Below are 25851 nucleotides of genomic sequence, written 5' to 3'. Positions count from 1 at the left end.
TCCTCGTGGCCCTCAGCACTGGGGACCTGAGTGCACTCACACGTTCACCCTTCTGTCCGGCTCATCATTTCATGTAGCATAGTTTCAGAGTTCATGTGTCAGCTCTATATTCTTCTTATCTATCAATAATAACCCACTATATGTATGTACCATGTATTATTTACCTGTTAATGGACACCTGGGTTCTTTCCACCTTTTGGCTGTTGAGAGTAATGCAGTATTGGACGCTGGTGTGCAAATATTGGGTATGTACCCTGTTCTTAAAGATACGGAAAACCCTAGTCAATAAGCAGAGATCTCAAACTATAGATGCCAACTCAATATTAAAGTGATTTATGAGCATTATGTTGATGGCAGACATCTTCAGAAAATGTACTTTTTAAATGCTTATTGGCTTTTTTTCTTCCAGTTTTACAGAGATAAAATTGAAATACAGCACTGTATAAGTTTAAGGTGTGCAGCATAATGATTTGACTTATATACATCATGAAATGGTTATCACAGTTAATCTCATTTGGTTCACGTATAACATATGGAAGTGTTAATTATATTTATAATGTACATCGGACAGAAAATATTTTACCTGAAATCTTCGCTTCTCCCTAGTTACTTATATCAAATCGCACATCTTGGAGATGATGATGAAGAACCTGAGTTTTCATCTGCCATGCCTCTAGAAGAAGGAGACACATTCTTCTTTCAGCCAAGACCACTGAAAAACCTTGTGTTGGTTGATGAATTGGACAGCCTCTCTCCCATTTTGTTTTGCCAGGTGCAGATCTTTCCAGTCACTCCATAATGAGCAGTGCTAACCAACTGTTTTTGAGTATGAATGAGTTTAAAGTTTTAATTTAAATTAACCTCATAGTCTAAAGAGGTTCAGCAGCATGTCTGTGGACTCGCCAGGGTATAAGGGTGAAGCAGCTGAAGGCAGTTGGGGGGTTAAAAACTTTACATAAATCCTTGGGCTTAAAGTGGTTAAGACTCTACATTTCTACTGCAGGGGGCACAAGTTCCATCCCTCTTCAGGGAACTAAGATCCCACGTGCTGTGTGACCAAAACAAAGAACTGATAAAAGCTTTTTATGTTCGTAAAACTTGCTGCTTCACACTGCTTGCGTTTCGGGACATTGGGTCTTTTTTTCACTCCATGTGCCCAGGGCCAGTAGTAATATTTAAGCCTAATAAACTAAAAAAGTGGTTTGTCTCTCTGAGAATAATCAAGTTTGTGTGTGGGAAAGTAGCACAAGTAGACATTTCCCCCCCTTTTCTTTGTGCAGATAGCTGATCTGGCCAATGAAGACACTCCCCAGCTATATGTGGCCTGTGGTAGGGGACCACGGTCATCTCTGAGAGTCTTAAGGCATGGACTTGAGGTAAGATTGGAATTTATAGATCATATGCACGGTTTGGAGGGAAGTGCTAGCAAAGCAGCCTAAGGCTTTATTCTGATATCAAAGATGTATTCAATGTTTATATGAAACAAAAATGTTTTCCTCTTTACCTGTTTCCATAAAGTTTACAGTTTAAATTTCCTAATCATTAACATGTTAACACAATAGGCACTTTAAAAATTTGGCAAGTGGATATCAAAGGGGAAAATGCCTATTAATTCCAGGCTCACTCACCACAGTGTGTAGGTTGGGAAGTCTGCATGGCACATTTTACTGCGTCTCATTTTAGTCTTGATCCTTCTGCGTAGTTTTTAGATACTTATATTTTTAACTATGTTAAATACAGTATGTATGTATTTGTATCTTACTAAGTTTATTTCTTATTACTATGTGCTTTTAAGTTGTACAATTTTTAATGTTTTTGCAATATACCTCCACAGTGGGTGGATCAGAATTTATTTAATGAATCCTTTATTGTTGAACATTTTAGGTGAAATGGACATTCAAAATTATCTTCTCAAATCCCATATCCTTTTCTCATCATGGTTCTTGTGTCGATGCATCTTAGCAAGCCCTGGGCTTGATTTTGTTGGAAATAAAATAAATCTTCCTATGGCAGTTACTTTTAGCAGTTGGGGTTGGCAAAGTCCAGGCTCTTAGAGGCCCACTGCCTGTTTTTTGTAAATTTTTATTGGAACACAGGCAAGGGGACCTTTGTTTTGAATTTTGGCTCTGCTTAATAGCTGTTACTAAGCTTTTGTTTCCTCTTCTATAAAATGGGCTTCATAGCATCTGCCTTAAGGATTGCTGTAGGAATTAAATGAGAATGCAGATGAAGCACTTGCTCAAGTTCTGGCGTATAGTAACTGTTCAATAGACGTTAGCTATTAATATCTCTGTCTCGGGGGATTTAAAAAGTTTTGACTGCTCGAATATTCATCAAGTCACCAAAATTTCAATGACTTGAACCTAATTTAGACCAATAGTTCTTGATAAGTTACTTGCTGCTCATTGGATCCCAGTTATCATCTGGTTAAAGTAAGCACTCACACACACAAAAATGCATACATGCATTAACAAAACTTTGTGTACGGTGTTGGGAGATAAAGAACCTGATGAAGAATCATTGTTTTTGAGTCCTCTGCTGCCTCCTAATTTTTTCTAATTCTATTTTTAAAAATCTGTTATGCAAAAATATTTTTTAAATTGCTGGACATTGTTTTGTTCCTGTGTATCTGTTTGTTGAATCTTGTTCAGCTAGATTATGGTCTCAGTTGAGCAGAGTCACTGTCAGATAGTGTAGTGTACTTGACATTTAGATTTTATTGATTGTGAAGTTACCCAAGATTGTCCTGTACCATGATCAGGTACTCCTGCTACCATTACATAGATAAAACCAACAAAAGGATAAAATAAAATGCCTTTCATATATATTCTTGAGTTCTTCCTATAAAATGTAGTTCCACTGTTTAATTGCACGTTATGATAGGCTGCCTTGCTTTTTATCTCTAGATCATTTAAAAATAATTTAATAAAATTTTTATCTTAGGTAGTCTTAGATTTACAGAAGAATTGCAAGGATACTATAGACAGTTAATGTTTAGTCCACACCTTGTTTTCTCCTCTAGATCATTTTGAGTTTATCTTACATATTTTATTTATTCCATTTGAAAGTCTATACGACATTCAGAGGAGTCTTGACTCTGACATTAAGGGGCATAAAAATCAAGTAGGAAGGACAAAACAGTTCCTCAGATTACTTTCAGATAAGTGTCCTAAGCGGTGATGATTGTGATTCCTATGAAAACTTACAGGAGGGAGAGATGACTGCCAGCTCAGAAAATAAGGGAAGATTTTTTTCTAAAGGATGTGGCATTTGAGTTGTTTGGTGAAGAGACGTGGAATTTCGCCTTAGGGGAGCAAAGGGAAGGAAAGGATGCTAATTGAGATGGACTGTTTGATTCCCACATGCTTGCTTTTTGTGGGGGATGCAGGCACGTTATACTTAAAAGGAAGCGTTTGGCCTGGCTGCAGCAGCTATCCTAGGTGTTCCATCACTGCTTGCTGAAGTCAGTTTTGGGAATTGACAGTACCTCTAGCCTTTTGGTTCTTAATGTTCTGTTTGACTACTTGGTTCCAGTGTTTTAATCCAGTGTACACTGTGAGCACTGCTATATTATAGGGACTGTATTATCTAGTGTGATTGTAAGCAAGGAGCTGAGTTTCACGCTCTGTGGGTCTGTGGTTTGTCTCCTTTCCTGTCAGGTGTCAGAAATGGCTGTCTCAGAGCTTCCCGGTAACCCCAACGCCGTCTGGACAGTGCGTCGGCACATTGAAGGTAAGCAGCCCTTTCCCAGAGGTCTGAATGAGGGTCCAGGTGCCACTGACAGTAGAAGCTGAAGAGGCTGCATTCATAATACTTCTATGTCATTTCATATACTAGAGACTTTTTATGACTCAACACCATGTTTTTGAGGCTCCCAATCACGATGCTGTCACGTACTACATTTTGTACACATGGGTAAGAGGCACACAGGGTGGCTGTTCACACTCAGTGCATACACACTTCAGTATCATAGAGCTGTCACATGTCGGTTCTTTGATTATATTCATCATTAAGGTACTCTTTCCATATGTGTTAGAGGTATGATGTAAGGAAAAGTTTTTGCTTCTTCTATGATGTTTTCTCCTGTTGTGTTGAAATCACAGTGAAATTGAAGGTATTCTGGATATTAAGAGGTTTGTTACTATTCTGTTCAATAGGTGTAGTAGTTGTGTTTAAGGGAAAGTGGAGGTTGATTGAAGCAGAATTTTAGGCTGAGTGGAAAAGGAGGGATGGAAGAAAGAGGAAGGCTGAGCTCCTGAATAAAAATGGTCACCTCATCCTAAAACTTTGAAAGTTATGTGAAAATGCATATTAATGCAACAGCAGAAAAGTCTTGTGACAATGGAATTTCAGTCTCTTAGAAATAAAACTCAGTTCTCATTTTCCCTTTGATTCTTTGGGATGGTAGGTCATTTCTATTCCTAGACCTCATTTTCCTCTTGTTCCCTCAGGAATGTGAAACTGGCCAGAATACAAAGCTTTTTCAAGAAAACAGCTGGAAATCTTCCTGCTTTTTAGATGTTTTGGTTGTATGGAACAAGTTTAAGGGAGCTGGGAAATGTGTAGGAGGGAAACCTCTTTCTATTAATAGAATACACAGTGAATTTAATCTTCATGTGGGCATTGGAATCCTATCTGAGTAGAAAGAAAAAAGTGAATAGGAAATCAGTAGGTTCATTTTAGCTGAGAAGGTATTTATTGGATGATTGGTTTTAAAAGATTTCCCCAGTTTTGGTATTGTCTTCATAAAGTGGTCATAAACTGGTCAGAGTTGATGTTCACCTTTAGCTTGGGGGCTGGTTGATATGAAGGCTCTTGAAAATTGCCTAGACTGTTTGAATTAGAAAGAGCCTTTGTGATAAAACCTAGTGTGCTCCTTTTTTTCGTGTTTTTTGTTTTATTAAACTTTATTGTAAAATCGATTCAGATTTGCAGGAAAGTTACTCCTCATTTTTTTGAAAAAGGCTGAAAATCACAGTTGTTGACTGTCTCAACATAGAGCACATAGGTAATAGAGACTGAAAGCTTTGTCTTGAATCTCAACCCAGTGTTCATTTGACTGAGTGAGTCTGGGTCATTTTGGTTTCCTAGGACAAGTTCAGTATTCTCATCCTGCTGCCTTGTAATTAAGATAGGATTGTATTCTCAGAGCAGTCATCTAAAAAAGAAGTATACAGAACTATTGTGTGTTCTGATATGGTGAAAGGCACCTGTGTGTTGCCAGGCTGGGTTAGAGGAGAGGGAAGAGGCATGTGTTTGAGAATCAGGAAAGGCTTTGGGGGTGATGTTTGATAAGTTAGTGATAAGCGGTATATTGCATGGTGGAACTTGTAGCTAAAATGTTTTCTCCTCTAAATACCAAAATCTAGGAAATTATTAAATCGTGATAAATTTTACTCTTTAGGATCTATAATTTGGGTTTTCACCCATAAAAGAGGTCAAGTTCTCAGTTCATTCTCTTTCCAGATTTCCTAAGTTACTATTCCACATGTCCACACATGTGGACATGGCATGTAGTCTTCCAGGCAACTACTAACCTTGGCTGGTACTTGGTGATGCACACTACCAATACCAAGCCTTTTTTTCTCTTCCACAGGTGGCTGGTGAAGGTGCTGATCACCACAGGTGTGTACCTATCGCTAGGGTCTACCGTGGGGTCTTAGAGTTTACCCAGGGAGAGGGAGTTGCACAAAATACTGAGGCTGCCCTGCTGGCATCTCTCAGAGGGTAACTGTGCAGTTTGCTGTCCATGTGCACTGTGGTAGTGCACACCCATCTGCCAGTGTGTTAAACAGTCTGAGGCAGGAGTCACTTTCTCCCACAGAATGTAGAACATAGGATTAATTTGCTTCCCATTAAGCCGAAAGGGCCTATAGCTAGAAAATCTTAACTTCATACTCTCCCTTGATGTTTTTATATGTTCCATGTGTAACTGAAAGATTGGGCCCTGGAGCAAGCCCCCGCTTTTTTCTTTTGAGTCTAGTGAGGCCTGTGCTGAGGCAAGACAAATACTGAGTAGTCTGAATATGGAGTGAGAATGAGATGTTGAAGGCCTCGGTCATCTCGGTTGTCACTCACTCTTCTCTTGGAGTGGGCTTTGTTGAGCCTGAGATACTAGGACAAGAGAAAGAAGGGCACATCCCCTCTTCTGTGGGCTGCTTCCGCAGTGCTGAGACAGAAGTCCCACTTAACCTGAGACAGAGATGCAGTCTAATACTGAAATAGATTCTTCAGTGAGAAAGGAACTAATAGTGTTTTATATGAAACTTGAAACCTCTGAAAGAAGGCAACATAGACTTAATAGTTCATTGGCGTTTGCCTTGACTGAATCTTTATTTTGTTTTCAAGTCCAACTTTTAACCTAAAACCTGCCTAGGACCCAAGAGCTGCTATCTGCTTCTGGTTCTCCTGGTCGTAGGATGGAAAGGATAGACGTCTCAGTGTGCTTAATATTCATAGGGAAGTGGATATTTGCAGCTTTCAGATAGCAGTCATTGCTCTGCTGCTTGTTGAACTGCCCAGCAAACATAAGACCCAGACCACCGAGCATCTCTTTATTTTTATACCTGAGCAGTCTGGGGCCTTGAGTCAGAGAGGGGAGGATAAGGACGCAGGCTGCTGCTTTTCGTCACTCCCCTCAGTCTCTGCATGTAGGTTAAAAATGTGTGGTTTCTTTTCTGGAGACCCTCTTCCCTGGACTGAAGGAAGAAGCTGAAATCCTGCCCAGTTTTAGCCCTTTATTGTTTGGCTTTAATTTGCTCTGGCATAGCTTTTGAGATAGAAGGTTTCAGTGTTGAGAACGTGGGAAAGGACACTATTATATAATGTTAAAATTAAGCAATTCCTGTTAACTTTCACACCAGAGATTTCCAGTTTAAAAATAGAGCTGGAGTAAAGCTTTCAAGTTTGGTGTTGCTTAGAGACTGATGGTGGTTTTATTGTAAGCTGTTAAGACATCCACTTCAGGGATGGCCATGTCTGTGCTCAGTATTTTAAGATGATGAACAATACAGTTTTACAGAGCAATTTTATAAGGTGTCCCCAGGCCTGTGAAATAATCTAAAACCAGTTACCTGCTTGTCCAGTGTTACTTCATGTGATTTGGAAATTGAACCATTCCTCTGGATTCCTGGTGTAGCCATTAAGATTATACCCATTGGGAAAGATCTTTGATTCTTGTCTTTCACCCACTCATTCCGTGCACACGTGTTATTAATTGAAGCAAACATTTTGCAGGACAGTACTCAACCTTTAACAAATTATAAGTTATATTTATTTCTATATGTTTATATTTTAAAATGCTGATTGCCATCTACTAGATTGATTTTCAGTTCAGTTCAGTTTACTCACTCAGTCGTGTCTGACTCTTTGTGACCCCATGAATTGCAGCACGCCAGGCCTCCCTGTCCATCACCAACTCCCAGAGTTCACTCAAACTCATGTCCGTTGAGTCGGTGATGCCATCCAGCCATCTCATCCTCTGTTGTCCCCTTCTCCTCCTACCCCTAATCCCTCCCAGCATCAGGGTCTTTTCACATGAGTCAGCTCTTCGCATGAGGTGGCCAAAGTGTTGGAGTTTCAGCTTCAGCATCAGTCCTTCCAATGAATACCCAGGACTGATCTTTAGGATGGACTGGTTGGATCTCCTTGCAGTCCAAGGGACTCTCAAGAGTCTTCTCCAACACCACAGTTCAAAAACATCAATTCTGGAACCGTGAACTTCCAGATGTTCAAGCTGTTTTTAGAAAAGGCAGAGGAACCAGAGATCAAATTCCCAACATCTGCTGGATCATCGAAAAAGCAATAGAGTTCCAGAAAAACATCTATTTCTGCTTTATTGACTATGCCAAAGCCTTTGACTGTGTGGATCACAATACACTGTGGAAAATTCTGAAAGAGATGGCAATACCAGACCACCTGACCTGCCTCCTGAGAAACCTATATGCAGGTCAGGAAGCAACAGTTAGAACTGGACATGGAACAACAGACTGGTTCCAAATAGGAAAAGGAGTACGTCAAGGCTGTATATTGTCACCCTGCTTATTTGACTTATATGCAGAGTACATCATGAGATTGATTTTACATCCTGCTAATTCAGAATGCTGCTATAGGTCACACCAGTAATACTAGGTTGGTCAAAAGTTTGTTCAGATTTTTCTGTAAGATATTACTGAAAAACCTGAGTGAATTTTTTTGGCCAATTCATTTGCATATGGCCCCTTTTGTAAAGAACACTATTCTGCTGAACTTACTGAATAATCTTAGTTAAGCAGAACCACTTTTGGAGCAATCAGAATCCAAACTGTGTCCTTGATGTGAGTGAGATGGACCAGGCATATGGTGTTGGGCTCTAACAAGGGCTCCAGCAAGTTTTCACTGCTTCTGCTAAGAGTGAGTTAGCCACCCCAGTCTACTACCTTGCCTACTTGGCGTTCTGTCCCTCGCTTGCCTGTTTTCTGTGTGAAGGGGGCAGGAAGAGGGAAATTGAACAGAAAATGTAGGAAAATCTCAATTCATCTTTCAAAAAAATGAATGTACATTTGTTCAGCATTTATCAAGCTTTATGCCAAACATTGTTCTAGATTTGGGAGACACACACGGAAATTGTTTTATATTGTGGGGTGGAATGTCTAGGAAATAGCTTTTAACTATGGGATATACATGAGAAACTTTTGGGGTTGCTTATATGCCTCTGACCTCCTTTCAGAACTGATTGGTGTTTATTTATCCAAATACATTTTATTAAATGAAAAGCAGATTCTAATTGGATTGCTTGTGACCACTGAACCATTAGGATTTTAAATATGAAAAGCTAGAGAGGTCAAGGGCTGACAATATAAGCTACCTCCCCCCACTGCCACCCCTCTTCCTGGTTATCCAGTGTTCTTACATCATTCCTATTGGGGCATCCTAGGATTCTCAGTTTCTAACTCCATATCCGAGAATGACTCAGTCTCATGGAGGCTAAAATAGTCACTGTTTTATTCATTAGGTCTTATGTTCCTGTGTAAGATTCTTTCAGAAAAAGAGGGAGACCTTTTTTGGTTATAGGGAGTATTTACTGGATTGTGACTGGCATCTGAAAGAAGCTCTACCTTCAATACATATTGAATTGAATACAAAGAAATTTTGAATGCAAAAATATTGTAGTATTCAAAATTTCCTCTTACTTGGTCCTCTTGCATTTTTCTAGCAAAGTTCTCAGGAAAATATTAGTTTTGCAAGGTATTAGATGTGGGCATGTGTACTCTATTAACTGTTCAGTCATTTAAGGAAGCAAAGTACATCTGTAGGCCGTTACGACCATTAATTATCTTTCGGATCATCCTCCGCTGTTTGCCACATGAGTGTGATGACTCCACATAGAAGAAGTGCCTTGGAAGGCTTCTGAAGAGAATGCTTAGTGTGTCTCATTTGGCTTTGTAGCTAATGAATTCTTAGCTAACCAACTTCTTTCTTCTCTCTGCTTTTCAGATGAGTTTGATGCCTACATCATTGTGTCCTTCGTGAATGCCACACTGGTGTTGTCCATCGGAGAGACTGTAGAAGAAGTGACGGACTCTGGGTTTCTGGGCACCACCCCTACCTTGTCCTGCTCCTTGCTAGGCGATGATGCCTTGGTGCAGGTGAGGATTCTCAGAGAGCCACTTACCTGCTTCCTGTACTTTGTCCTTTCTCTGACTTCATTGTGGTGTTGGTTGCTGGCTTCACATTAATGAGCTTTGAACTTCTTTGAAATTAATGCTGCGAAACATGAACTTTTTTGAAGTTAACTTTGCCTGGGACCCCTAAACTCACATTGACCTAACTGGTGCTTCAAATGCAGTCCCTCTAGATCTGACAGATACGATGGTGTGAGGGTCGTGCTTGTGATCACTAATCACTAAATGGCTAAAGTCAGGGTTTTTTCTCTTACTGCCTCTAGGTGTATCCTGATGGGATTCGGCACATCCGAGCAGACAAGCGAGTCAATGAGTGGAAGACTCCTGGGAAGAAAACAATTGTGAAATGTGCGGTCAACCAGCGACAAGTGGTGATCGCCCTAACAGGAGGAGAGCTGGTCTATTTTGAAATGGATCCCGTATGTTATTTTACCGTTCACTGTGGGACTTAGTGTAGGGTTCAGAGGTGAAGATGGGAGCTGCAGTCCAGGTGTGTAGATTACATATTCACAAGAAAGAGAAATGAGGAGGGAAAGGCCTTTACTGGGAGTTGGAGGGGATACATCTTCATGTCTTTAATTCTTAAAGTGGAGTTATGAAATGCCATCTCAGCAATGAAATGCTTTTTCTGACCTTCACACTATTTTCTACCAGATATTTGCTGTGTGTTTAATTTCTGTAATCTGATTCAGTTTCAGAAAATTTTGTTTTACTTTTATATATGGAAGGATAGGTATATTTAATTACACTCTCAAGAAATCTCAGGATGTGACCAACTTGTATAGTGTAACTGTACCTATGATTGAAATGTTTTGTCTCTAACTGCCATATTTGAATTCTGTTTCACCCATGAGTCTTTTTATGAACAGATAAACAGTGATATATTTTCATTTCCTGACGCTAGGTTGGCTTAGGAAATTTGTGGTGCATCATACTTGTCAAAGGTCTCTTGATTATCTTGTCAGTAATTTTGCTTGCCATCAGCCTGTAGAGTTCAGTCTTAGAACCTCAAGTACAGAAATTTTTGGTCATCGATTATAGTAAGAAGAGTGAGAGGAAGCAAAAAACTTATTTAGCAAGCCCCCTTTCTTCCCCAGGCTCAAGAGTTGGGGATGGGGTGGTGTGGTCTGTGATGTCTCTCTGTCTTCAATCCTGTAGTCAGGACAGCTGAACGAGTACACGGAGCGGAAGGAGATGTCAGCAGATGTGGTGTGTATGAGTCTGGCCAATGTGCCCCCTGGAGAGCAGCGGTCTCGCTTTCTGGCTGTGGGGCTGGTGGACAACACTGTCAGGATCATCTCCTTGGACCCCTCAGTGAGTGTCACCCTCAATTTCAAGGATCTTCCAGTTGGAACCTGAGCACCTGGCCCATTCTTGATGTCCTTCTCTGAGATCAGCTGGGCTGGGCCCTGAATCTACACTTCTGCTGCTTCTGAGTATTGTAGCAGCACACCTCAGGAATCTTCTGCAGTGCTTTAAAATGACTCATCCAAGACTACTAAATGTTTCTTTGGCTAAAGTCCTGATTCTCTTTTTTAGTTTAAACAAACAAAAGCAAAATCCAAGACTATGTTTACAGAAAAGAGCCTTAGATGACTTTAAAGAGGTACCCTTTGCTTATTTAGTTTTACCATTATCCACTTCTACAAAAAAAGAGAAAGCCCAATCCTCTCCAGAGCTTGTTTTAGGGTTTAGTTCTCTAGTGACCCCATACCTGTTGAGAACTCATTCCTCAGGTTTTCTGTGTCCACGAAAAAGAGCTGTTCTTCACTTCTAAGAATTAGATTTTTCTGGGTAGGTTTTTTTCCAAAGTTGGTCACTTGCCGTATTTTATTTTCTCTTTGCTCTTTAGGACTGTTTGCAGCCTTTGAGCATGCAGGCTCTCCCGGCCCAGCCTGAATCCTTGTGTATTGTGGAAATGGGTGGGACTGAGAAGCAGGATGAGCTGGGGGAGAGAGGCTCTATTGGCTTCTTGTACCTGAATATTGGACTCCAGGTAAGAGATCCAGAAACTCACTCCTGGGGTCAGGGCGTCTTCTCTTCATGATGCTTTGTTTAATACAGGTGTTTTCTGTGCCTGTGTTTTAGTTACCCACCTTATGAAAAGAGATCAGTTTTGCTCTCTGTTCCACTTGTTTTAGCTCTAATTTAGAAGAAATCAAGCCTGGAAAAAAGTATTTTATAGAGTCTGGTAAAATTGCTTAGCAGTGACTGTTTTGGGGCAGAACTATATTGCCTCTGGTTTTCACAGTTTGCAGTTTGTGAGACTATAATCCAGTTGTCCCTCAGTATCCTTGGGGTTGGTTCCAGGATCTCCCTTGGATACCAAAATCAGAGGATACTCAAGTCCCTTATGTAAAATGGCATAATGTGTGTATTTTTTTCGTAACCTTTAATTAAATCATCTCTAGATTACTTAATTACCTAATATAAGGTAAATGCTATATAAATAGTTGCTGTACATGTGCAGCCAATTCAGGTTTAGTTTTTTGGAATTTTCTGCTTTTTTTCCCCCTGAAATATTTTTGATCTGTGGTTGGTTGAATTGTGGATTCAGAATCCAAGGATACAGAGGGCCTCACAGTTCATGATGGGCTCCATTAGCAGTAAAGGGCTCCTCGATGTTCCCTGTTGTCAAAGCACTTAGGCTCTTCATGGCATGAAAGGCAGGAACCCAAGAATCAGAGAGTGTCAGGGGTTTTGACCATATCCTTTTTTTTTTTTTTTTTTTGCCTAGCCCAGGAGACTGCTTTTTAATTTTACTTCCTAATTTAGAAATTCTCAAACATGCCCAGGAGTTAGACTAATAAAATGAACCTCAATGTACCCATCACCAGTTACCATTTTGCCTTTCCCCTTTCTTCTCTTTAAGGCAGATCCAATATAGTGTCATCTATAAGGATTTGACAATGTAGCTCTAACAGAGGAGTGTGTGTGTGTATTTTGAAGCTTTAATATTATGCTTAACAGAATTTAAGTTCCTTAATATCATCTAATACCCCCATATTCACATTTTCTCCCTTTTTATTTCTGTTCTGAAAAATGTTTTTACTTTTGGTTCTACTCAGAATCTGCATAAAACTGTCCAGTTTTTATCTGCTTAATCTTCTCACATTATTTTATTTCATTATTTATTTGACTGGGTCAGGTCTTAGTTGAAGCATGTGGGATCTTGTTCCCTGACCAGGGATTGAAACCGGGCCCCATGCGTCAGGAGCACAGTCTCAGCCACTTGGCCACCAGAGAAGTCCTCACGTTTCTTTTAATAACTGTCTCAACTTGTTAAAAAGAAACCAGATCATATTTCTTGGGGACCTTCCTACTTCCCATCCTACGCATGTGCTGGCCTCCCGAAAAATCACGGCGCAGTTCTTCCTCATCCCCAGGGCAGAGCGCGTGTTTCTGATTCTGGATGGTGCATCCAGTTTACTACCACTGCCGTGGGGACTGCATCACAGCCTTCAAACCCGAGTTCTTGGATAAATACTTCACTTTTCCCCCTTTGTTCACTATTTTTAGAGGAAGAGGTTGGTGCCATAGCAGTCTCCAGTGAAGACTGATGAGATGTTTGTTTTTATTTTAATTTTAGATAACATTTGCAGATTTTTATATTTACATCAAACTATCACAGTCTTTCTTTTAGATGCTAAGTTGCCACAATTTAGAAAAGTGGGAATTTTCCTTCTGAAGGTGTCTCCTTTGTCCAGTTAACAGGTGCCCACTATTTTTGGGGGCTTCCTCCTGGCACAAGAAAGTGCTCCACACACATCTGGAACATTCTTGCTTCAGATTGGAATAAGGCATTTCTCTCAGGATTCTTAATTTTTTTTAAGGGAAGTGGTATTTAGAGACCACAATAGACATGGGTATGTTAAACTGTACATGTATCTTAAAATTGTAAAGGGTCTAACATAAAGGGTAAAAAATTTTAAGGATATACAGTGAAAGGAAACTGCTTTTCACTTAGTAAATGCTGAGTAACTAAGTGAGTGGTTTAGGAAAATGAATGAATGGCTGGCTGATGACTATATATTTAAACCACCTAGTCATTTTCTTCTAACTGAAATAGGGTAGCTAAAGAAGCTTCCGTTATGGGTAGGCCTTAACCACCTCTCTCATTTTTATTAGAACGGTGTGTTGCTGAGAACGGTCCTGGACCCTGTCACTGGGGACCTGTCTGACACCCGCACTAGGTACCTGGGGTCCCGTCCTGTGAAACTCTTTCGTGTCCGGATGCAAGGCCAGGAGGCAGTAAGTAATGAAACGGGCAGAGAGTGTTTTTGGATGTTAGTGTCATCAGCTGAGCCCTGTGGCGTAAATCTTGCTGTCAGTAATTCACCAGTGTTGTAGTTAGTTGGACATTAGCTTTATCTTGATTCAGTTCCTTCATGCAGGAAATCTTGAGTCCTTTAACCTAGAGCTTCTTAACTGAGGTTCCGTGGCACTGCCATGATTAGGTTGTAGGTGAGTTAGAATATTGATTCCTTCAGCCCTGAGGCTGAGCAAATGAAGTGAACTGAGAGTTAGCTGGAAACCTCCCATGTAGGATACTACTACCTAGGAGTAAACTGGTATAGGTATTGTGACCTACTGTGAAAGAGGCCAGCAAGCATTGTGTTCTTTGTAGTTAAGAACATCAGTGTTGCTGAGGGACCTGCTGGTTCTTGTTACTGCAGTTGAATCCTTGCAGCTCTCCAGCTTTGTGTTAGTATTCTCACTTGACACGCATGGAGCCCGGGGCTCGGAGATTGAGTGATTGCTGTGTCATCTGGCTAGTAGCCAGCACTTGTAGCAAATACCAAGCTGTACTAACTCTTCTCTAGACCTCTTTTTCTTAAGGTAGCCTTTTAGGTTTCTAAAATTCCTTGGGATATTGCACATGCTGAAATCTGGGGACAGGGTAATTGTGTTAGTATACCATGTTTGGGCTTTCCCCCAGCTTATTGGAGATGTTTTTCTTTCCTCAGGTGCTGGCCATGTCAAGCCGCTCATGGTTGAGCTATTCCTACCAGTCTCGTTTCCATCTCACGCCCCTGTCTTATGAGACCCTGGAGTTTGCCTCTGGCTTTGCCTCTGAACAGTGCCCTGAGGGCATTGTGGCCATCTCCACCAACACCCTGAGGTGAGAGAGTCCCTCCGCTGAAGCCCCGTTAGAGGCTGGCGGAGAGCTGACTCTGCCCTGGGGCTGGCGTGTGGTAATTGAGACCTTCATGGGCTTAGGATTTGAGTACCTGGTAGCCATGTTTCCGTGTGTGGGAGTTTCAGCTTCTGTTAAGACTCTGGGGCCATGTTTTCATATTTGGCAATGTAGTTCAGTCTCTGAGATGTAAGATCCTTGTTTTCCAGGCCCATGCTGTTGAATCAGTGTTATAGCAGGCGTTGTTGAATCACTGATTGTTTTTTCTCACTGTGTCTTGCATTTGCAGTGTTATATCTTATATATTAAGCCCAAAATTAATTTAGACCTTTTGCTGGTTGACAGATTATTTATATTGATCACATTGGAGTGAGCACTGTCTATATTGCAAAATGGAAGATAACCTAGTCAGTTTTGACTTGGTCAAATTTTGGTGGTTGGTTTTGTTTTCTTTTTTAAACCTTTAATGTGGTTTACCAGTGTCATTCACATGTTCTAGTTAACTATTGGTGTTTACAATGGAACTCTGGCCTCTTGGTATATGAATCACTTATTACACTCAGGTGAACTCCCAGATTTGTTTGCAGAAGCTTTCAGGAACTTTATCATCACTGTTCTCTCTGTTTTTAAGCTTCAGCATCTTTAGGTACCTTTTTCTCCAGCAGAATTGTTCTCCCTGCACACTTCCATATGTTCCTTCCTAGTTTGTTATCTCTGCACTTGTTCTTGGAATGCTTCTCACATCTCTGCCTGTTCAGCCTTAGCCTCATCCATGGGTTCTTAGTTGTTTTATTGACATGTGCAATCTCCTTGATTCCTATCAATTTTGACAATGCCACAGATTTTCAAACTTTTCTTTTTAAAGCAGCAGAGCATTTCCCCCCAGGACAAAATCAGGGAAGGCTGCTGTGTGCTGTGTGTCTTGCATGTGAAACATGTAAGCAGAATTCTCGAGAACACAGTTTAAGCACCACTGGTCGTCGTACTTACACTCAGAACTACTCACTTGCACTGTTGACTATTATGAGTAATGCTGCTGTGAACACTCCTGTACAAGGGTCTATTTGTGTGTGTGTTTTCTTTTTTCTTGGGTGTATACCTGCAAGAATGGAATTGCTAGTAACTGTTTTAATTTTTTGAGAAATTGCTGCGCTGCTTTCCCAAGTGGCTACACCATTTTACATTTTCATCAGTGAGGTATATTGGGTTATTATTATATATATTGGTCTTTTTATTATGGAATTATAAGAGTTCTTTTATATTCTGTATACAGTTGTCTTATGAGATAACATGATTTGCAGATATTTTCTTTTTTTTCTTGCAGAATGACAGTCTTTACTGTTTAGCAGTTGATTTTTTTTTTTTTTTTTTAACCCACACACGTTGGTAAGTTGTTCAATTCAGTCGCTTAGTCATGTCCGACTCTTTGCAACCCCATGAACCACAGCACGTCAGGCCTCCCTGTCCATCACCATCTCCTGAAGGTTCCCCAAACTCATATCCATTGAGTCGGTGATGCCATCCAACCATCTCATCCTCTGTCGTCCCCTTCTCCTCCTGCCTTTAATCTTTCCCAACATCAGAGTCTTTTCAAATGAGTCAGCCCTTTGCATCAAGTGGCCAAAGTATTGGAGTTTCAGCTTCAGCATCAGTCCTTCCAATGAACACCCAGGACTGATCTCCTTTAGGATGGACTGGATGGATCTCCTTGCAGTCCAAGGGACTCTCAAGAGTCTTCTCCAGTACCACAGTTCAAAAGCATCAGTTCTTCGGCGCTCAGCTTTCTTTATAGTCCAATTCTCACATCCATACATGACCACTGGAAAAACCATAGCCTTGACTAGATGGACCTTTGTTGGCAAAGTAATGTCTCTGCTTTTTAATATGCTGACTGAGCGACTTCACTTTCACTTTTCACTTTCATGCATTGGAGAAGGAAATGGCAACCCACTCCAGTGCTCTTGCCTGGAGAATCCCAGGGACGGTAGAGCCTGGTGGGCTGCCGTCTATGGGGTCGCACAGAGTTGGACACGACTGAAGCGACTTAGCAGCAGCAGGTTGGTGATAACTTTCCTTCCAAGGAGTAAGCGTCTTTTAATTTCATGGCTGCAGTCACCATCTGCAGTGATTTTGGAGCCCAAAAAAATAAAGTCAGCCACTGTTTCCCCATCTATTTGCCATGAAGTGATGGGACTGGATTAGTTTTCTGAATGTTGAGCTTTAAGCCAACTTTTTCACTCTCCACTTTCACTTTCATCAAGAGGCTTTTTAGTTCCTCTTCACTTTCTACCATAAGGATGGTGTCATCTGCATATCTGAGGTTATTGACACTTCTCCTGGCAATCTTGATTCCAGCTTGTGTTTCTTCCAGTCCAGCGTTTCTCATGATGTACTTTGCATATAAGTCAAATAAGCAGGGTGACAATATACAGCCTTGACGTACTCCTTTTCCTATTTGGAACCAGTCTGTTGTTCCATGTCCAGTTCTAACTGTTGCTTCCTGACCTGCATACAGATTTCTCAAGAGGCAGGTCAGGTGGTCTGGTATTGCCATCTCTTTCAGAATTTTCCACAGTTCATTGTGATCCACACAGTCAAAGGCTTTGGCATAGTCAGTAAAGCAGAAATAGATGTTTTTCTGGAACTCTATTGCTTTTTCCATGATCCAGCAGATGTTGGGAATTTGATCTCTGGTTCCTCTGCCTTTTCTAAAACCAGCTTGAACATCTGGAAATTCACAGTTCACGTATTGCTGAAGCCTTGCTTGGAGAATTTTGAGCATTACTTCACTAGCGTGTGAGATGAGTGCAATTGTGCAGTAGTTTGAGCATTCTTTGGCATTGCCTTTCTTTGGGATTGGGATGAAAACTGACCTTTTCCAGTCCTGTGGCCACTGCTGAGTTTTCCAAATTTGCTGACATAGTACGTGCAGCACTTTCACAGCATCATCTTTGAGGATTTGAAATAGCTCAACTGGAATTCCATCACCTCCACTAGCTTTGTTTGTAGTGAGATGCTTCCTAAGGCCCACTTGACTTCACATTCCAGGATGTCTGGCTCTAGGTGAGTGATCACACCATCGTGATTCTCTGGGTCGTGAAGATCTTTTTTGTAGAGTTCTTCTGTGTATTCTTGCCACCTCTTCTTAATATCTTCTGCTTCTGTTAGGTCCGTACCATTTATGTCCTTTATCGAGCCCATCTTTGCGTGAAATGTTCCCTTGGTATCTCTAATTTTCTTGAAGAGATCTCTAGTCTTTCCCATTCTGTTGTTTTCCTCTATTTCTTTGCACTGATGACTGAGGAAGGTTTTCTTATCTCTCCTTGCTATTCTTTGGAACTCTGCTTTCAAATGGGTATATCTTTCCTTTTCTCCTTTGCTTTTCGCTTCTCTTCTTTTCACAGCTGTTTGTAAGGCCTCCTCAGACAGGCATTTTGCTTTTTTGCATTTCTTTTTCTTGGCGATGGTCTTGATCCCTGCCTCGTGTACAATGTCACGAACCTCTGTCCATCGTTCTTCATGCACTCTGTCTATCAGATCTAGTCCCTTAAATCTATTTCTCACTTCCACTGTATAATCATAAGGGATTTGATTTAGGTCATAGCTGAATGGTCTAGTGGTTTCCCCCACTGTCTTCAATTTAAGTCTGAATTTGGTAAAGTATTTGATTTATGTCTTCAAAGAAATGAACCTTGCTCATTACCCCCCATAGTATTTTGGATATTTATGGGAGTGGAATGTTGTTTAGTTGCTAAGTCATGTCCAACTCTTTTGTGACCCCATGGACTATGGCCTGCCAGACTGCTCTGTCCATGGAATTTCCCAGGCAAGAATACTAGAATGGGTTGTCATTTGCTTCTCCAGGGAATCTTCCTGACCACAGGGTTCAAACCCATGTTTCTTGCATTGGTAGGTAGGTTCTTTACCACTGACCCACCAGATAAGCTCTGGAATGTGTTAATTGTAGTCTTTTAGAAAATGTTCTGGTTTTTGTAATGTATTCTTTTAAAATGATTCTTAATTAGCTGTTTTTTCTTTCAGCACTTTGAAGTGTCTGTATTTTTAAGAGCATCTGGGTTCTGCTTGTTTTGCACATAATTTGACTTATAAACATTTCTTTCCGCTTGACAAAGGTTGTAGATCTCATAGTTGCCTTGTCTTTCTGCATTGTGTGGGTTTCCTAAAGCCAAGGTGATTTTCGTTCAGGATGGCATTCACTTGGAACACTGTCACACAAATAGCACATACATATGTTTGGGTAACTGCAGTGCAAGAAGAGATTTTAACTTTTTACTATCGCTTTATCATTGGAGGCATAAAACAAATCTTTGAGGGTTCTAATGGAAATTTTACTGGGGGAAACTGGAATCACTGTGAGCAGTGATGGCTGTTGCTGAAGTAAAGGCCCTTCCCAGATCTCCTATCTTGTGCATAATCTTCTAGATGAGAAAGGTATTGTTTCATGTTCCCCAATGCTGATATTAGAGCTGTGACTGCTTACTGACCCTTTCAATACCAATTTCTTGGTCGTGAGTGGGTGACCTATTAACTTCTTGCCTTTTGCCATAGGATTTTGGCGTTGGAGAAGCTGGGTGCTGTCTTCAATCAAGTAGCCTTTCCACTGCAGTACACACCCAGGAAATTCGTCATCCACCCTGAAAGTAACAACCTTATCATCATCGAGACTGACCACAATGCCTACACTGAGGCCACTAAAGCTCAGAGGAAGCAGCAGATGGCAGAGGTAATGCAGTTGACCTTCAGGGTTCAGTAAAAAGGCAGTCTTGTGAAATCGTGTTTAAGCCTCTGTATAATTGATGTCTAATGCCTTTGTTGTACTTAAAGATCCAGAGTCTTTTCAGGTCCTTCAAACAGAGCCCTTTGCCACAGTCCTTTGTGTTTTAGGGGCTTTTTTGTGACTTAGGACTAAAATGTTAACCTGGATTTATTCAGTATTGAGCTACTTCTCTGGAACAGTTCTTCTGTCCTGGAACTTCCAAAATAGCTTGTGTTATATCTTTCCTGGATTTGGGCCCAAAGAAGACAGCTTTTGTACTCCTCACAACACCATCTCCTTCCAGAAATAATTTCCCAGCAAAAAACAAATAGTCCCCTCTATGTAAAACTGTATCTGGCCCAGAAGAGAGGAAGCAGTCAGTCTTCATCTTCATGTTTCTCAAGTGTTCGCCACGGATGAAGATTTTAGTTTCCCCTTAGTGATCTTTTCCTCTTCCCATTGTTGTACACCTCTCCCTTTGATCTTCATTTTGGGGGATAATGATTTTGGTGGACAGGCTTTGCTGCTTTGTGTATTGTGAACACCCCGGAGGTGTCCTTGTTTGTTCACTTGTCCACTTCTCACCCAGCACCCACCTCTGAACGCACCAACTCTTCCTTGGTTCTTTGGATTTAGGAAATGGTAGAAGCAGCAGGGGAGGATGAGCGAGAGCTGGCCGCAGAGATGGCAGCAGCATTCCTTAATGAAAACCTCCCCGAGTCCATTTTTGGGGCTCCTAAGGCCGGCAATGGGCAGTGGGCCTCTGTGATCCGAGTGATGAATCCTATTCAGGGGAACACATTGGATCTTGTCCAGCTGGAACAGAATGAAGCCGCTTTTAGGTAAGGGGCCCTGACCATGCAGAGTTTTAAAGACTGGAATGGGAATTCTCTGGGCTGTGCCTAATGCCTGACTCCTGATTCTTTCTTTGAAAATGCAGCGTGGCTGTGTGCAGGTTCTCCAACACTGGTGAAGACTGGTATGTGCTGGTGGGCGTAGCCAAAGACCTGATACTGAACCCCCGATCTGTCGCTGGGGGCTTTGTCTATACCTACAAGCTCGTGAACAATGGGGAAAAACTGGAGTTTTTGCACAAGGTAGGAACCAGACAGTGGCTTTCCTGGATCTTAAGTCCTATTTGTTGTTGTTTAGTCTCTAAGTTGCGTCCAACTCCTGCGACCCCACGGACTGTAGCCTACCAGGCTCTTCTGTCTATGGGTTTTTCCAGGCAAGAATACTGGAGTAGGTAGTCATTTCCTTTTCCAGGGGATCTTTCCGACCAAAAGATTGAACCCGCGTTTCCACATTGGCAGGCAGACTCTTTACCACTGAGCTACCTGAGAAGCCCATAAGTCCTTTAGACTTAACCAGCTTTGTATCAGTCGTGGATCAGATCTTTCTGACCCATCTCTTAGTGGCACGTGGAAAATCTCCAGTGAAGCTCCACTGCCTGCTGGTCCCACTGGGGCCTGTGTGCTAACACCCTCTAAGGGGAACAGATGCATAATGAACGAGCCCTGTATTTTCGTGTCTTACTAAGTAGGCAGCCACTTGTGACCAAAATCCAGCAGTTGTACAGAATTAAGGTCATGTTATGTGCTTTTTTTTCCATCTCTCTTCTACACTGACAGCACGTGATTTCTCTTGGCCTCCCACAAGGGGCATGTTACTGTAGGAAATAACTATTTCACAGAGGCTTCTTTGTGCTAAAGTCACTGTGTCTCCTTTACAGCCAAGATGTGACTTGTCTCTAGCACTGCTTTCCCCTCGCTCCACACGCCCCAGTCACTTCTCTGACACTAAGGCTTCACTTTCAGTTAATGGTGCCACTTCAGTTAGCATCGGCTCTGGGGTAGTGTTTTCAGGTACCGGGACTTCTTCTCACCTGTGGCATTCGTTGATCCACTTGCCGAAATGGAGTGTTTCTGATCTGTTTACCCAAACACCTGGTTTCATAGGGACTGTTGGTTATATGTCTGGGTTTTTTTTCTCTGGTGAGCAGAAGACGGTCGCTCATTGTCTGTCTTCCTCACAGATGCCTCTAAAAGTCATTTGGGGTTGGGGCAGTGTGGCTGTGTGTGTTGAAAACAGCTGCATCACCTGTGCTTCCTCCCACAGACTCCAGTGGAAGAGGTCCCTGCTGCTATTGCCCCATTCCAAGGGAGAGTGTTGATTGGTGTGGGAAAACTTCTGCGAGTCTATGACCTCGGAAAGAAGAAGTTACTCCGCAAGTGTGAGAACAAGGTAACTGCGCTGGTGGAGGGTCCAGATCCAGCTTGTGAGGAAGGAGGCCCAGGCCGGGTGGTGGACAGCAGCTGCTGGGACCGTGTCTTTATCCGGACCGTCTCTGTCTTCCTGGGCTAACGGTTAGGCTCTTGAGAAGGGGAAGCGTAGGTAGGTTTCTTGACTTCTTTACTTCAAGAGCCAGATTTCTGTCCTGCTTAGGTCTGTAAGGAGTTTAACTGACAGGCATATTTTTCCACCACGTTAAAACCAGTTAGCTCTTTCTCCCGCCTTCTAGGCATTTCTTGCTGACGGCTCTTCTTTGGTGTTCCCTATGTATGTTGCAGTCAGGGTAACCTGGACTTTTCCTGTTGATTCTGCACCCCACGGTTATACCTTGCTGTCCTTGTTTTTCCCAGCATATTGCCAACTACATCTCTGGGATCCAGACAATTGGACACAGGGTAATTGTATCTGATGTCCAAGAAAGTTTCATCTGGGTTCGCTACAAGCGTAATGAGAACCAGCTCATCATCTTTGCTGATGATACCTACCCCCGATGGGTGACCACAGCTAGTCTCCTCGACTACGATACTGTGGCTGGGGCAGACAAGTTTGGCAACATTTGTGTGGTAAGTTGATGTTTACTTGGGTTATAGGGATGTATGAAAAAAATGGCCCAATTTGTGGTAATACTGTACTGTCTAACTTGGAAAGTAAAAATGGGTATAAAATTCTTTTAGCTTCCTCTGCCCCCATCCTGCTGTTCACCGCCTTCTTCCCCATGCCAGATGACTTAATAATGATAGATTTAGTTTGAGCTGAGGACTGATACTCTCACTCTTTGCCAGAAGTTGGGGTTATCTTTGTATTTTATTTTTTAATTGGAAGAAGATTGTTTTACAGTGTTGTGTGGGTTTCTGCCGTACAAACTAATTGCCATAATTATACATATTGTCTTCTCCCTCTTGAGCTTCTCTCCTCACCCTTGGCTTATCTTTTAAAGCCCAGTCTGGATTTTCTTGAATAGCCCTGGAGTTTCTCCCTCACTGGCCACCAGAACAGGTGCTGGCTCAGGTCTGCCAAGTGCGGTGCCCCACGGTTTGCTTGCAGGGACCTGGGGCAGACGTGCTGCTTGGTGACCAAGGTTAGTAAGTGCAGAGCCCAGCTCTGTGATTTGTGTCTCTTCATTTTAGGTGCGGCTCCCACCCAACACCAATGATGAAGTGGACGAGGATCCCACTGGAAACAAAGCCCTGTGGGACCGGGGCTTGCTCAACGGGGCCTCTCAGAAGGTAGGCTTGCAGAGGCGGCCCCAAGGAGGGGCATCAGCCTGTGCAGTCCGTTCGTCAGGACCTTCACCAAGGACGCATTTCTTTCGTGTTTCATCCACAGTGCACACAACTATGTGTGCAGGGTGGCTTTGACACAAGATAACCAAGTTACTATCCCATTTTTATGATAGAACAAATTTTTCTGAGACATTTTAGCATTGTAAATTTCTTCGGTGCATAGTGGGTTCCTTGGAAAGGATGGTTGCACAGGTTCACTCAAGATACTAACCAGCTTTTCTCTGCAGTATGTCCTGGGCTTTCCTCTTCTGTAGATATTTTCTTTTGTAGCTCTGAACTTTAAAAATAGATCCATTTTACTTTAGAAGGCAAGCCTACAGATTGCAGTTTTTTAAACTTTCCTTGTTTCTTCCTTTTTTGCAAACTTGATATTTAACAAAAATGTTTTTCAGTTATAAATCAGAAAATATCTACCTTCAGCAGTTTGTGAAGGTATTAAACTCTATACTAAGAACATTTCAAAGTATGTTTAAATTTTAATAATTTATGAAATTATCAAGGTGGTGAAATCTGCCCTTTGGAAGTGCCGTTTGCTCTTGGGAATCTAGAGCAGTCTCCTGAGGGCACACATAGTGACTAGTCTGGTTTTGACTTGCAGGCAGAAGTGATAATGAACTATCACGTGGGCGAGACAGTGCTCTCCTTACAGAAGACCACACTGATCCCTGGAGGCTCAGAGTCGCTTGTCTACACCACCTTGTCAGGAGGCATTGGCATCCTTGTCCCATTCACATCCCATGAGGTAACATCTTCCACACTCCTCTGGCTTTTCATTCCTCGGGTTGTTCCTTAGTGTTAAATTGGCCTAAGAGGGCAGTCCGGTTTGTGTCCATATGCAACTAGGAGTGTTGTGGAATTTTTGTAAGGTAACAGGAGTGTCTGGGAGAAAGGAATCTTGACTTTTTCCCTTGGGGAAAGCCATAATTTATACCATGCCAGGGTTTGGTTCAGTTTTCTGATGTGACTCTAGGGTAGTCAGGGGTTGAAGCCCCAGAGCCACACCAGATGGGGTGGTGTGGACTGGGTACTTAATGCTTCCTAGGGTCAACTCTGGGATTGGCTAAATTTGGTGTATGTGGTTGTAGCCAAGGAAGATGGGATTAGGAATCTGACTTCACAAACCACTCTTTGCATATGGTGTTTTCTCTTATATTCTGCAAATACAAAGGGGTTTTCATTTAGGTTTTAGCTGTCTTGGTGTAGTAGCTGTGGTCATGAGGAACAGTTATTTCACATCTGCTTGGGTGATAAAAATCAATGGCCTGTCTGTTCACTGTGCTTTTGGAAACCGTAGACTAGTAGTTGAAATCTTTTTTCTTTAGTGACCGATTCTTTGTTTTTTTCCGCCAGGACCATGACTTCTTCCAGCATGTGGAAATGCACCTCCGGTCTGAGCACCCCCCTCTCTGTGGGCGAGACCACCTCAGCTTTCGTTCCTACTATTTCCCTGTTAAGGTAGGTCTTTCTTGGAAACTCTGGTTGGAAAGGGGGATTCTCAGCCTATTTAACCAGTCTTGTCTTTGGGCCTCCCACCCTTAAAACTCAGCAGAGTCTTTAATGAAGGAGCATTGAGGGGATGGATTTATGGAGGCAGTAATGGGGGAGGAATAGTTAGTGATAGTCAAGAGACCTCTTCCCTCAGGACAGACCATAGCCAGCGAAGAGCTCTCACCCAGTTTTGCTCAGTCAATTTTGAATAGTGTTCCTGGCTCTATAACTGGAGTTCAGATATCTGAGGGAGAAAAAAACCTTTCCTGGCAGTTGCTGCTTTTGGCATGTGCCATTTTCTTTGGGCGTCTCACCTTTTTCTTCCTCTCTCGTCTTTCCTTGTCTTAGAATGTGATTGATGGAGATCTCTGCGAACAGTTCAACTCCATGGAGCCCAACAAACAAAAGAATGTGTCTGAAGAACTGGACAGAACCCCACCTGAGGTGTCGAAGAAGCTTGAGGACATCCGGACTCGTTATGCCTTCTGAGCTCTTTTCCTGTGGGGTTTATCAGAGACTTTATTTCCCTCACCACGTGACTGTGAATCTCTGTGACAGAAGAAGGGTGGTGATAATTAATACTTTGTAATGTTAAAGCTCTTAGCTCTTCCCATCCACTCTTTCCTGGAGTGACAGGTTCCCCCTAAAATTGGCACTGAGATTTGCTGCACTTCTCCGTGCCTGGTACATAATCCATTGCCCCCAGGTTCTGGTGTGGAATACAGTGTCCCTTTTCCCAAAGCTTTCTTGCATTGATATTTTTGGCTATCCTGCCTACTTTTGTACACACCTTTAATTTTTAACTGGTTTACCTGTAAATACAGTTTTGTATGATGTTGTCTTTGTGGGGCTTAACTGAGCTGGGGACCAGGTTGGTTATAGTACAGCTCTGGAGTTCTGCCACTTTGGAACCTAACCAGGAATACAAACCTAGCTTTTGAGGTGGCTGGTGTCCGTGTGTCTTTTCTGGGGTGAGAATTTAGGTGGAAGATGGAGCCTGAGTTGGAAAACAGTATCCTGCTTCTGACCAACTTGGACTTCTGCCGCTCTGTGGCCTCACACTCCCTGCTCTGTGCCGGCATTTGGACTTCTCTAGTCTTCTCTTCAATGCAGATGAAGCGTGGACTCAGTGATAATCATGTTGTCATCCATACCTCTTCCCATTGGATAGTGAGGAAGGCTGGCTGGTGTCTTCTTCCATTTTGCCTCCCT

The 25851-nt window shown here is 42.1% G+C and overlaps 1 protein-coding gene and 1 non-coding gene across 2 annotated transcripts in view; both read left to right on the top strand.

The window, feature by feature from the left end:
• The window catches only part of SF3B3 (splicing factor 3b subunit 3), a 38876-nt gene extending 13292 nt beyond the window's left edge, over positions 1-25584 (top strand). The window contains exons 9-26 of the mRNA NM_001077851.1: positions 607-772; positions 1281-1376; positions 3660-3732; positions 9475-9626; positions 9926-10081; positions 10821-10976; positions 11515-11658; positions 13791-13913; positions 14630-14784; positions 19369-19543; positions 20213-20418; positions 20517-20673; positions 21695-21820; positions 22219-22431; positions 22996-23094; positions 23750-23893; positions 24502-24606; positions 24988-25584. Of these exons, the coding sequence (NP_001071319.1) occupies positions 607-772; positions 1281-1376; positions 3660-3732; positions 9475-9626; positions 9926-10081; positions 10821-10976; positions 11515-11658; positions 13791-13913; positions 14630-14784; positions 19369-19543; positions 20213-20418; positions 20517-20673; positions 21695-21820; positions 22219-22431; positions 22996-23094; positions 23750-23893; positions 24502-24606; positions 24988-25128 (2587 nt within the window). The 3' untranslated portion in view covers positions 25129-25584. The remainder of the gene's footprint in view (positions 1-606; positions 773-1280; positions 1377-3659; positions 3733-9474; positions 9627-9925; positions 10082-10820; positions 10977-11514; positions 11659-13790; positions 13914-14629; positions 14785-19368; positions 19544-20212; positions 20419-20516; positions 20674-21694; positions 21821-22218; positions 22432-22995; positions 23095-23749; positions 23894-24501; positions 24607-24987) is intronic.
• Positions 21587-21657, top strand: MIR2324 (microRNA mir-2324). The gene has a single exon (NR_031119.1). It is a non-coding gene; the product is annotated as a microRNA mir-2324 (primary transcript).
• Positions 25585-25851: the final 267 nt, after the last annotated feature.

The sequence above is a fragment of the Bos taurus genome, chromosome 18, assembly GCF_002263795.3.
Source record: "Bos taurus isolate L1 Dominette 01449 registration number 42190680 breed Hereford chromosome 18, ARS-UCD2.0, whole genome shotgun sequence".
In the NCBI taxonomy this organism is placed as follows: domain Eukaryota; kingdom Metazoa; phylum Chordata; class Mammalia; order Artiodactyla; family Bovidae; genus Bos; species Bos taurus.
Note: the sequence above shows the minus strand (reverse complement) of the source record. Positions and strands in the feature narration are given on the sequence as shown.